Here is a 12,988-nt window from a genome sequence, read left to right on the forward strand (position 1 = left end):
TCCAAAGCTCCATGGTATTCCTCTCTATGGATTTCTATTCCTTTCCGTTTGTTTCCAAATGGCTTGTGTAGCAAGTGAGGAAGCAGATGTTTTCACACAGCTGTACAGGGACGCCAATACTGCAACACAGCTGCACAAAACCCCAGCTTATTGGCTGATAATAGCTCAGCTTTTGCCTGCCCCAGACACAGCATTGCCGCTTTACAGCTGATCCCAGTTCGCTCAAGGAATATTAGAGACGTTCCTCTTTTCCTGTGGCCGGTGCAACATCCGCAGCACAAAAATGACTCTCCAGATCGCCCCCTTCTTTCTCCATACATAATCATAACAAATATAACATCAGTTTGACATCTGGAATTTGAGATTGCATGCATTCATCGGCATGTGGAAAACCTATTGTAATCTCTGTCTTTCTTTCAACATTTCCCCCTTTGTTTTGAGCTAAGATGCCTTTGAGATGGACTCTATCAGCTGGGCGGGTGGCGGATGCCTGAGAGCACTTCCGCCATGGTGAAGCTGCAGTGTAATGCCATCTTGAAATGGTTTCCCCGTCATTCCAGACACTTATGCAAAAGTCCTTAGCAACTCAGAGATGCACAGGATAAAAAAAAGTGTTTCAAAGATAAAATAAACAAAGTGATACTTTTCTGAACATTTTGCCGTTTTAGATTTGATATTATGAATTAACACTCGTAGTTTTAGGTTTGAAAAACACGCTAAGACAATGAGCGTCGTATTTCCAACAGCTTCTCTTCAGTCTGTCCTGGCTTGTATCGCTGAAGTCCGTTACAGGCACCCACCGTTCAGCTTCATGGTGAATTTCTTTCGGTTTTGATATGGTTTCTCAGGTCATTCCAAACAGCAGGGTTCTTCACGTAAGAAACTACTTCATTTTGCATTCACTAACACACAAACAACGTCATCCAGTTTCTCTGAGTTCACTGCACAAACTGTCACACCATCCATGTTCTATGTGAGCTTTAGTACTCCCAGTCGAATGGTGAGGCTCTGCCAGTGGGTTATGTCCAACTTCAGAGCCGCTGTGTTCACTCATCCACAAACAGAACCCAAACAACCACATCTGCCTGCAGCTATTGTTTCCTTAGCAGCCGTTTTTACATCACAGCAACATTGCAGAGAAGCAACGGAAGTACAACCTGGCGGGGCTTGTCGTGTACAGTACTAGGATGCATGTTTAGTCGACCTTTAGATAAGGCATGTGTCTATGTACAGATCACACCGTCTCTTTCCCTGATAGTTCAGTAGTCAGTGGTGGGAGGGAGGAGAATGCCCTTCCAGTCGTATCAAGTTGCCAACTGAAGCCAATCCACTGCCCCCCCCCCCCCCCCCCTGACTTCCTGTCCTCACCCTCAGAATGGGCACTTTCATGGCCAGCTGGTTCATTCATGATACACCTTAACCTATCTCTGGGAAAGTTTCAGAATCTCACTTCACATCGGTCCCACTACACACACCTGTTAGCATTCAGTCACCACTGCTAGTTTTCTACAAGGTACACCCAACAGGTTGATTTCCGAGCTAGTTCTCCTCTCTCTGTCCTTCCTTGTGTTGGTGGGTTTTTTTTCCTGGTTGCAAGCACTCTTCTCGTCTCCACTTTGTTTTTTAAACCCTTTGAATTGATGCTGCTTCTGTGCTTGACTCTGGGTTTACTGTGTGGTGCCATGTTGTCCACATGGCCTCTAGAGCTTGTAACGCTTCAGTGTGTAATGTTACCATATGCCTTACATGTTTTCCAGGACTAATAAAAAAAAAAAGCATAACAAAACGTCAGGAGATGTGCTCTTTTATTTCGGTGCCCATTCTGGAAAATCTTTACAAATATAATTTTACTCTCCAATATTCTACAAATATCTTTATTGCTATTCCTTCCTAAATTACAGGATCGATAAAACTACACAGCGCGGTAAAAAAATGTATATATATATATACACAGTACCATGCATTTTTTTTTTACAAAATAATGCCGAAACAGTAAGAACATGTTCGGGAATGCTATGTGAAATGATTAAGAAAACAGCGGTTGGTCACATTGAAAAATGTAAACTTCAATCTTGAAGAAAGCAATGGTGAGGCAGGTTATGACATTGAAAATCCAAAATAACTGCAACGAGGGCTGAAAAACAACATAATAAAAGCTGATACTCATCACCATAAAAATACAGAGCAAATGGCTCCAATCACATTTTTTTAAATTATAAAACTGCTTGAAGAAGTCCTCCTTCGATTGATTTCATGTTTAAGACTCAGCTGGTGGCTCTCCAATCCCCTTGGAGGTCAAGACTTCAGACAAGCGAGCCAAGTAAGTGGAATCTGGGTAACCGTTCCTGAGAGAGACAAAAAGCAGACTGTTCAGCTCAGAAACATGGACTAATGTGACCTTTAACTCTACAGCTCTGTTAGACATTCACACTGGCCTCACTCACCCTGATTTGCCTCCAGATAGGGTGGTCTTGTGTGGGATACAGTCCCAGGAGACCCTGGCCCCTGTGTCTTTGCCCGTCACTGTGAAGGCGAGTCCCTGTCTGAATGCTTCTTCCAGCCTTGGCATCAGCTTTCTGACCTTCTCGCTGTCGGGAAAATAGGCTTCAAACACCCCTCCTTGGAATGGTTCTCCTGGAGAAGGGTGATCCTCCTGGTGAGACAGAGAGTGAAGACCACTGTCGTAAACACAATCTTTAGATCTCATCCTGCATGAGCTAAAAGCAAAGTGTTGATAGTAAAGCTATATGTGATACCTTAGCACACACCATTCATACACAATGTCAGTGTATTTCCCAGTACTCAATAAATCATAATAGTTAAGCTAAATGCTTGTTGACATCATATAAGAATCAACTAAAACACAAAATAGTGCATCTGCAACATACACCTAACCTCTCTATATTATAGGCCTTAAACAGACTCATACTATTTCCTGTTAAAACGTTTAAAAAACATATTGAAACAACAATATAATGTGTTGTCCCTTCCCAAATGAAGATGAATATGCCTTCCAGTACATATCATATACAACAGTTATCAGTGAGAATGTGTGTAGAATAAGCCCCTCACCCCTTGGATACCATCCGGAATGCAGTAAGTGATCTTGATCGCAAGGTCCTTTGTGTGACCTGGTAGAGCGATGCTTAGTTTAGAGAAGGTCATTTTGCCCTTGATGCCCCGTGTCGTCGCCTCTGTCTCATGACAAACTCTGCATTGGACGTGTATTGTGTCCAGGCACTTTGAGCACATGCTAGCTCCACACTTTGTTTTCATCGTCAGCATCTCACCACACACACAGATGCACCCCGGACCTGATCTGGACTCCTCTGGTGTGTCCTGGATCTCTGTTTGTCTTTGCTGCGTACTGTCCTTGTGGGTAGACTGTATAGTTCTCTCTTTCTTATGAAGGGCCACGTCTTTATCAGTCGGGGTTGTTGTTGACGTGACATCATTCACATGTCTCGCACTATCAATTCCTGGTGTAGTGTGGCTGGCAAATGACTCACTCTTCTGCCCATCCATCTCCAGTGTTTCTACAATTTTCACTTTCTCTTTGATGACAGGGTCTTTCCTCACCAGCAGTTGATTAATAGATCCATTCACAAGCTCTGTCTCACGGAAGTCACTTCTCTGGTTTGTTCTCCTTTCCTGACTGCTATCGGTCCCATCGGCTTTGCTTGTTTGTCTCTCCAGCGTCACCTGAGGATTACTGTAACAGTGCAGACTCGTGCTTCGGTCCTCGTTCATTTGCAAAAATGTGGATGGACTCGATTTGTAGGCAGAAGGGCCAGAGAGGTCCTGTCGTTCAGATACTTGGGCCGGATCCCGAGAAAATACCTCGCGCAGGGAAGAACCCACCTGAGAACACAACGCTTGCGGGCCGAGAAGAAATAAGGTCTTCTTTGTAATCCTTACGCTAACTTTCTTGAACCGGCTACGCACCTCAGCACAACAAGCCTGTAAGGTTTCATCTGCTTCGTCAGTGATACCCAGCTCTGACAGGCGAAGCTGGACCACAGAGAAGTCTACACAAACCGAATCAACCAGCTTCTGTAAACCTAGCTGACATAAACTCACTTTGGATGAGTTTGCCCCTCTTAAGGTGACAGTCAGATCATAACTACCCTCTAAGCAGCTCTCTTTCATCTGGACATCAGAAGTCAGGTCATCCACTCGGGAGCTGTAGGCTTCTTTTATGTGCTTCCACATCCTACGGGAAACTGTAATCTCTGCATTGTAGACTTCCCGCTTGTCCCTCTCTGTTTGGTTACTGAAGCTAGAGGACCTGCCCCTGGCTCTGACTGCGGACTTGGCGGAGTCGTCTTGACTCTTCGGACTCAAAACTTGGGACTTCTGCAGAGGTGTTCCTGAGAAACTATTGGCTCGCTTCAAGGTGGCTCCAGATCCAGCAGGTGGAAGCAAAGTACTTCCCGACAAACTGGACTTAGTTGTGCTAATGGGAGATGTTAAACTCTTGGGTCGAGTATCAATTAAATGAGCCTTCGAGGAGGTTTTATTCTGCATCGAAGCATTTGAAGGCAAAGCATCTCTACTATTGAACAAGATGTCCCCTCCAGTGTTTTGGGCTAACGCTCTGGAGACACTTTCATCTGAAATCCCTGCTGTTTTTGACAGTACATCATGACCTAATATTGGCCCGAGGCGTGTTTGTCGAATGGGAGAAGAGAGCCCTCGTAAGGTGAGGTCAGTTGGTCGACTGCCAAATGCAGCAAGCCCTGAATCCTTAAACCGAGCAGCTAGTTTATACTTTTTGGCTCCTTCGGCTCTCCTCTCATCCTCCTCTGACCTCAGCTGCTGATCTATCCTGTCTCCCTGAGAATATGCGGTGGAGGACAAGGTGAGGGGGACTCTCCACTCATGAGCATGAGTTGATGAGCCAGAATCATCTGGAGGATATCTAAGAGGACTGGATACATCCTCTTTTTTACCCCTCACATTGCTCGGGTCCAGGAGAAGCAACAGCTTAGCCTCAGACACATCACTACTGCTCCCAATAATGTAAATATTTAGCTCATCTTCATTCAGAAGAAGCTTAGGGAATCTGACACTTAAGGTGTCCATCACCCTTTGCTGCCCCCCCCTGAGGGACAGGATGCTCTTAGGGAGCTGGTCTCGGCGGATCTTGGTCTCGTTCTCCTCGTAAAGCCTACTTATTGCCTTTCTTGCCAACTTCAGACTCTCCTGATCCTTGCCATCCTCCCCCACTCCTGTTGCTACCTGCAAAAACAGAGTAGTCAACCCCTGATTTGTCATATCCACCACATCAACACCATACTGACTAAGGATATGCTGGTATTCCTTCCTGCAGTGTTTCTGGAGATACTGGAACATGTCTGCATCCACAATTATTGAGAAGTCGTCCTCTGATGTAGAAGGATGCCCAGGAAGCTGCAGAGCTGCACCCTCCGTCAGGCCAGTATCTCCCAAAACATAACCACCAGGTGTCAGGTCTCTATGTGAGCTGGAGTTGTACTCATCAGAGGGCCTGCCAATGTGAACTTTCTCCCGTTGTTCTCTTTGCTTATTGGGTTTCCTGCTCTGACCCTCTGACTCCTGAATATGAGGCTTCAGCGCTGTCTGAACGGACTTGGAGCCACTGGTGGCAGGTTGACCTGAGTGATTGTTTTCAGCTGATTGTGGTCTTTCAGGGTGACCAAATAGTTGCGCCAAAGCAGCCTGGACTTTGGAATAGGCGCCATCCAATGTGCACAATTCCTCAGTAGCATCGTGGTTCATCTGGATATCAGGGTGGCTCTCGTGAAGGTTTGTCAGTGCCATTATTCCCCCAGGAAGCTGGCTGAGGTCGACAGTTGCTGATAATCTTAAGACGACCTACGATGATGGAAGAAAAGAGACAACAAACACTCATGTATTTAACTGTCTATTCAGTATTTGTTGACATATTTTCAAATATTCCGCTAAAGTGTACCTTGTCTGGGTCCAGGCTTTCTCGGTGCTCAGTTGCAATGACTTTATACTTCCTTTCATCCACTTCCAGAGTGTGCTGTCTGTGTTGAATAAGTCTCTGTGCCACTGTGTCAGAGGGGTCACCAGACAGAAATCAATCAGTCTGTAAAGAATCCTGATGAACTCCTTTACCATTGGCTACTCCATTGACTTGCATGTCAAAATTCCAGCTTATTGTAAATCACTGGTCACAGCCGACATAGTGAGACAAGTTACTCATTACTGCAACTACATTTTGGAGTCTTTAAAGTGAAAGTTAATAAAGCATTTGCTGTTGTATTGTGAGACAAGGGTGTAATGTAAATAATATGATATAGTTAATAGTATTTCCAGACCACCATGTGTCTGTAATGCAATCAAGTAGCCAGAAAATGCCACCTCCCCTACACTTCATATGCACAGACATGCACACACGCTGACCCTACTGACCTCCACTGTCCTCGAAGGTGATGAGGGCAGAGACGGGCGTTGCCTTGACAATGGCAACAGAGGTTATTTCCCCTCCTCCATTCCTGGCTCTCAGGAAGTGGATAAATAGCTTGTCTTTCAGCCTGTTGTCCTCAATGTCAGCGGGCAGACCGCTCACCCTCACGGTCCTGCCCGGCTCTGCCATCTGCTGGGAGAAAACAAATCACTGCTGTGAATAACAAGCATGATAAGAGTGACTGCAAGACAGCAACACAAAAGTACCAGGATTCTGCAGAAGTGGTGAGCGTGAACATCAACAGGATGATGACAAAAAAGCCGAAACACAACACCTCTTTACGAAGCTGTTGATGTGAAAGTGTTGGCCAACCATTCACAGACCCCACCCTTGCAAATAGGAAGGGAGACATAGTTGATAATATAACACCCTCTACTGGGGTAACTAGGGCACTACATCAACAAAACTCAGAAATGTCCATTTCAGGGGAAATCGGTAGTGAGACTTTTGTTGAAATTGTGAGCAAATAACTATCAATCTCAAATGTATTAAGATGTCTCACATCCCTCTACAGCTGGTTCTCGAATACACGAAGATGATGACATCTGGTTTTGGCAACTGATGTTTGATCAAGTTAATGCCATAACTATTAGATATTTGATCTGTATTATTGAAAAAAAACCGCGTTGTCGTCTCTTAGTTCAAATGCAATGTGAATATAAATCAGAAAATAGTGAAAATACATTTCAGATTGTGACAGATGGTGAAGTTAACGCCCCTTTCACATTCCCACCTACAGTTTGCTGCTGCCATGTTGGCAACTGCTAGACGCAGAATAAACTGCTTAAAAAAACAGCATAGGCTATCTTTATTAACTACATGTTGCTTTTCACACACACTCAGACACACACACGCACACACACCACACACATACACACACACAATAGACATGTGTAATTGCAAAGTAACTAAAATATTATGTTGAATTATAAACTATTTTGGTCTAATTTGCAGCCATCCTGCAACAAATGGGCAAAATATTGAGTGTTTTTTTGCTACAGGATGTCAAAATATATATGTAGAAGCGAGCAGGAAAGCCACATTCGCAGAGCTGAGTGTCAAGGAAGTGGAGAGAAATCAGAAATCATCCTATCGCAGTATCGACGGATCTCCTGTTGTCCGATGCTGTTACTATCTGACACAACACATCTTGGATATCTTTAAGATTTGTAACGTTTACTGACCTTACGACTGTTTCACGGCGGTTTCCCGCTGTCGTTGAAAGACTGCCACACTTTACAAGCCACGGAGGAAAGTGAAACTACAAACTCATGTGTGATCTGTTGTGTCCACGCTAGGTGGCGACCAAGTGCCGTCTCATTGCACATAACAAGTATAGGCCCATATTTCACAGTGAAGAGCGTGCGTGTGCGTGCGTGAGCTTATATGAGTACAGGTGCCACGGCTTGAATGGATCAGTCCTCCTTCCTACGATTTACAATTTCACAAAAAATAATAAAAAAAATAAGATCCAAAATGGATACCGAATTGTGTAGCTTTGCATTTTCTGTCTTTTTTTACCCTACTGATCATTTTATGACCCCTCAGATCTATGTTGTTCCGCTTTGAGGGGAACGATTCCTAATTTGTGAATCACTGGAATAAATTACCGAGCTATTTAGAAGTTAAAACTAAGTAGCTCGACCTCAATCAGCTACAAACATAATATGCTTGTTGCATCAGTATGAACAGTCTGGTGATGTATCAGTCATACTTTTTCTTTTGATATCTCAAGTACTTTTGTACTTTTACTTCGGTGGGGATTTTGAATGCAGGGCATTATTTATTACATTTGTGTATTGGTATTTTATTAAAAATCTACTAACAATGCCTAAAGAACCCATTGAGAATAGTTGATTCGACCCATCTTGACCTTATAAATACAGAATGTCTGTAATATGGCTGAGGTCAGTCTGACAGATAGAATAATTTAACGACACAAGATGAATCAATTCTCTAGTTTACTTCATAGGAAGACAAATATAATCACAGTATCTATCTGGTACTGCAGTTGTTGTAGTTGTAGGCTATATGCCTTAGTGTTGTATATTTTTGGCAAGCTGCATTCCGTCTTATTTTTATTTACTTCACACACAAACTGCAAAGACCACAATATTTTACAGATCAATCAATCAATCGTTCATCTGAGGTCCAACCAGACTCCAAATAACAGTAGGTGGCAGTAATTCATCATTACATTGAAAGCCAACCACTTACACAAAGCCGTAGAAGAAGAAGTCTGTATTTTGTCCAATCAGTGGCTACGTTACTACAGGTTGCGCGCATGCGCTGTGGGCCAAATATTTCATGTGTTAAACGTCGTGTCCGGTGGAGGTCACAGACATCTGAATAAAACCGAGGTGAGTGAAGTCGGTGTGTTCGTGATTGGCACACTGAAAATGCTGAATTGTATAGGAAAGTGTGTGTATATATAACGATAATTACAAAGCGAAATGCTGACGTTTTATTCTTTAATCGACGTTATGTCACAGGCGTGCATGTGAGCAACCGCTTTACAACAGTGACAGATAACATGCGTAGGTTTGCTGACACGCGCTTTATTTGAATTTTAGTGTGTTTAAAATGATATACAAGTCATATTTTACATGTCTTGAACTCTTGAGATATAGTGCTCGCTTCATTGGGCTTAGCTTAGCATCTGTCTTGGTCTAAGCTAACGTTACATCCATGGTCTCAGTACTCAGCTAACGTTAGGCGACAAGTTGATGCTAGCTAGTGAGCTAAATTAGCTAACAGCCACAGCCTTGGCATCTCTCAGCCCAAGGGTAACTATTACTGGATGGAAGGGGTTTATAGTGGCTTTATAAACACCGTCACAAACGGTCACGTTGGTGAAGTGTACTAATTGTATTAACCTCTCGTCTTATATCCACTACTAGTGGGATTGCTACCATGGCCAAGCTGTTCGAGTCTATTGGGAAATTGGGGCTGGCCCTCGCCATTGGTGGAGGTGTTGTAAACTCTGCTCTTTTCAATGGTGAGTGCTTATCAATTGGACACCTAACTACATAAAACAGGTTGTTCTCAAGCTGTGCCAGTTCATCTAGTTTTTAACTCACTGGTGAAACTCTAATAAGACCATTACAACTCACACACTGATTGGTTATTATGTCATTAGTCGTTTTAAGATGTAAAACTAGTTGTCATCACATTTTACTGCAGCATAATGGTTCATATGGTGATCAAGAGCACTGCTGCAATTTAATATAGCAAAGCACATTTATTTGTCACATACACAATTTTACACAGTATGTGTATTTTCAGAGTCAAAAACCTAACAATCTCCCACATCGTGGCCAGAGTCCCTGCCTCTTATCACACACTTTTACATGCATACACGGTGCTTATCTCGCATACACTTTTACTACTTTTTTTTTTTTTGCGACTCGAACCTCAGCGTTTGGAAGAAGAAGAAAATGCTGCAAATAAATAAAACACAAATGAAGAAATTGACAACACATAAAATACAAAAGTTGAAATACCCCAAGTCTAATTCAAAGCAGCTAAATAAATATTTCAACCATTCACCAGTCATGTTTGCAATGGAGCCAACTATGCTTATTTTGTTTTTTATAATTCAGATTTAGTGATTCTAATATTTTTTTATTTCATCTAGCATGTTTTTCTTGAAAACAGTTTCTGTTTTGTATTATGATTCACAGCAGTTCTACATTGTGCGTTTATGTATCATCCGTGTGTTTCTTACTGCTGAATTTAAGTTGTCAAAAGAATGATGATTGTATTTCTGGTAATATGTCTTTGATGGACCCAATAACAGTCCTTTAGCAACGTGTAGCTCTTCAGTGATGTAATTTGTATTATTTCAGCCAATCATGGCTTTATGTCAAAGGTTAGGAACACACTGAGCAATGAACTATAAACCTGTACACAAACCTCTTAACAGAGACTAACTGTACTTCTCTCTACAGTTGATGCAGGGCACCAGGCTGTGATATTTGACCGGTTCAGAGGAGTGCAAGATATTGTTGTTGGTGAAGGTACCCACTTCCTCATTCCCTGGGTTCAGAAACCTATCATCTTTGATTGTCGTTCCCGTCCACGCAACGTGCCAGTCATCACAGGCAGCAAAGGTATATCGATCATCTACTGAACTGCTGTGATGTTGTCCTCACTTTTACTCATAAAATTCAGTGTCTCTTTAAACTCAGTCTACAAATTGTGGAAACATTACCTAAGAATGTAACTTGTATTGTACATAGGGGGTTTTAATCTAAGAAACAATGTTTCGCAGGCTAATATGTGCAGTAAGTTCACTTAAACAATTCCCCCCCCACAGATCTGCAGAATGTAAACATCACATTGCGTATCCTCTTCCGGCCGATGACCAACCAGCTGCCACGCATCTTCACCAGTATTGGTGAGGACTATGATGAGAGGGTGCTACCATCCATCACCACAGAAGTCTTAAAATCTGTAGTGGTGAGTATCAGTCTAGAGTTCTTGCCAATAAAATATAACAAAATATTTTCCGTTATGAGCCTGTTAATTAAACAGACGCCTCTATCTGTGACTTTTTGTTTTGTTTCACAGGCTCGGTTTGATGCTTGTGAGCTCATCACCCAGAGAGAGCTTGTTTCTCGGCAGGTCTGTGATGACCTCACAGAAAGAGCAAACACCTTCGGCCTCATCTTGGACGACGTTTCACTGGTATGAAGCGGCTGGCAAATTTTGCAACGTTGTTCATGTTCCCTCCTCAAATTTACTTTAACTTGGAGAAATAATTGTATTGTGTTCTTTCAGACACACTTGACCTTTGGCAAGGAATTCACAGAGGCTGTTGAGATGAAGCAGGTGGCCCAGCAGGAGGCGGAGAGGGCCCGCTTCATTGTAGAAAAGGTACATTTTTAACTTGCAGATCGTCCCTATACTAGTACATTCAGAAATTTGTATGCAGTCTCTATGGGGAAAATGTGGATGGTTGAATTACAGTTATTGTGAATTAAGGCCAGCTCACAAAATCTCTTTTTCCTTTTAGGCAGAGCAACAGAAGCAGGCGGCCATCATCTCCGCAGAGGGAGATTCCCAGGCTGCCTTGCTCATCGCCAATTCTCTGATGGAGGCTGGTGATGGTCTGGTGGAGCTACGTAAGCTGGAGGCAGCGGAGGACATCGCCTTCCAGCTCTCCCGCTCCCGCAACATCACTTACCTGCCATCAGGACAGGGCACATTGATCCAGTTGCCCCAGTGATGACATCTCCCCTCATGTCCAGCCCACTCTCTCTGTCACCAGCCGTTACAACGGGCCATGGGACTCTCAACTTCACACACATTCCTCTCACTCTTTCTCGAACCAACTCTGGACTGGGCTCTACTGATAGCAGAATGGTGAGAGGTCTGCGATGGATACATTTAAAAAGTCCACCCAGGTGTGAGGAAGGAGGGGGGGGGGGGGAAATCTATAGTACTTGTTTTGAAAAAGATGCAGTTCATTAAAGATTTGTCTTTGCTAAATTGTTTCAGAGCATTGCATGTGTGGAAAGCAGCAGATTGTTTTTAACATCAAGGAAAAACAGTTTGATTGCTTTAAATGATGAGATGATAAATCGTGAATAATAAATTCAATTACTCTGTTATGTGCAGGAACGATTCATTAACTTAACTTCTTTTTGTTCTGATTTGCCAGAGGTATACATAGCTATATGCATATAGTCGTCGCTGTGTCTTCGGTTTGTGTGGAGAAAGTGCGCACCATATTTCAGAAATGCCTCAGCTTAATAAAATTGTCTTTCTACTTCCCAATGGTCATACTTATTGTTCAAGGCCACAGAGGTGATTGTACATCATTCTGTGTTGAGTGTAATCAAAATCACCACAGGAGATAATTGCATCCCCATTAAAAAAAATACATACTTTAGAACATATGCAGTCAGTTGCAATGTTTATTGTTGCCTCAACAATTTCTCTGGTGATGACTCAAAATGGATACAATTGTTTATCTGCCTTGGGTAGCTTTGACAGTATAGTGAAAGTTTTTAAACAACTGCTGTTTGGGAATAAATTAAAACCTGGATGCAACCAATGATGGGGTTATTTTAATGGTTTAGAGCAAGATTTTAGATATTTTATACTGATAATTTCGTTTTCAAACCATTATCCTATGCATTGTCGTGAATGTTATTTATGTTTTAGGAAACGATATCGTCCCTGGGAGTGTCCATAGAAACATTTTAACATTTACCAGAAAGCCCTGTGTGTCCACACCAACAAACAAAACATCAAAGTCATAAAATGGACGAGTTATGTTAATAGAGAGTTGGTGAAAAACGGAATCAATTAATTACACTTCTATCTCCTTTCTCCTTTGAGACGATAAAACGGTCCTCAGGGTCCTCATTATTATTTCATCAATCAAGATTTGAACTCAGCGCGTGTGCGCGCGCGCGCGCCGTACCCTGTCTGGTCTGGAGGGGAGACGAGAAGAATCCAGACCCAGACACTGGCGCGCGCCTGCACAGACAGCGGCCTGAATAC

At 42.9% G+C, this 12,988-nt stretch overlaps 3 protein-coding genes across 3 annotated transcripts; 1 reads left to right on the plus strand and 2 right to left on the minus strand.

Annotated features, from left to right (window-relative positions):
* Positions 1-1,817: 1,817 nt before the first annotated feature.
* On the minus strand, positions 1,818-4,567 carry LOC306787178 (uncharacterized protein). The gene is made up of 3 exons (XM_079282257.1): positions 3,073-4,567; positions 2,445-2,653; positions 1,818-2,345 (listed from the first exon to the last, which is right to left on the minus strand). The coding sequence occupies exons 1-3, from the start codon at positions 4,525-4,527 to the stop codon at positions 2,258-2,260; spliced, it is 1,752 nt and encodes a 583-aa protein (XP_079138383.1). The 5' UTR covers positions 4,528-4,567; the 3' UTR covers positions 1,818-2,257.
* A 75-nt stretch (positions 4,568-4,642) lies between these two features.
* On the minus strand, positions 4,643-6,604 carry LOC306787388 (RNA-binding protein 43-like; the record flags this gene model as incomplete). The annotated part of the gene is made up of 4 exons (XM_079282507.1): positions 4,643-4,649; positions 4,754-5,856; positions 5,954-6,057; positions 6,421-6,604. The coding sequence occupies 4 exons, from the start codon at positions 6,602-6,604 to the stop codon at positions 4,643-4,645; spliced, it is 1,398 nt and encodes a 465-aa protein (XP_079138633.1).
* Positions 6,605-8,766: 2,162 nt separating this feature from the next.
* On the plus strand, positions 8,767-12,256 carry phb (prohibitin). The gene is made up of 7 exons (XM_079281823.1): positions 8,767-8,835; positions 9,376-9,473; positions 10,426-10,587; positions 10,794-10,936; positions 11,048-11,164; positions 11,258-11,353; positions 11,493-12,256. Exons 2-7 carry the CDS (start codon positions 9,389-9,391, stop codon positions 11,703-11,705), a joined length of 816 nt encoding a protein of 271 aa, XP_079137949.1. The 5' UTR covers positions 8,767-8,835; positions 9,376-9,388; the 3' UTR covers positions 11,706-12,256.
* The last annotated feature ends 732 nt before the right edge of the window (positions 12,257-12,988 follow it).

Source organism: Melanostigma gelatinosum, assembly GCF_949748355.1.
Source record: "Melanostigma gelatinosum genome assembly, chromosome: 13".
NCBI lineage: Eukaryota > Metazoa > Chordata > Actinopteri > Perciformes > Zoarcidae > Melanostigma > Melanostigma gelatinosum.

Excerpts from the sequence above, each read along its gene's own strand:
- LOC306787178 (XM_079282257.1), bottom strand. The coding sequence starts at position 4,527 with ATGCAGAATAAAACCTCCTCGAAGGCTCATTTAATTGATACTCGACCC. Across the intron at positions 2,654-3,072 it reads TTCCGGATGGTATCCAAGGG|GAGGATCACCCTTCTCCAGG; the intron begins GTGAGGGGCTTA and ends CTGTCTCACCAG. Across the intron at positions 2,346-2,444 it reads CTATCTGGAGGCAAATCAGG|GAACGGTTACCCAGATTCCA; the intron begins GTGAGTGAGGCC and ends TGTCTCTCTCAG.
- phb (XM_079281823.1), top strand. The coding sequence starts at position 9,389 with ATGGCCAAGCTGTTCGAGTCTATTGGGAAATTGGGGCTGGCCCTCGCC. Across the intron at positions 10,937-11,047 it reads AAGTCTTAAAATCTGTAGTG|GCTCGGTTTGATGCTTGTGA; the intron begins GTGAGTATCAGT and ends TTTGTTTCACAG. Across the intron at positions 11,354-11,492 it reads CCCGCTTCATTGTAGAAAAG|GCAGAGCAACAGAAGCAGGC; the intron begins GTACATTTTTAA and ends TTTTCCTTTTAG.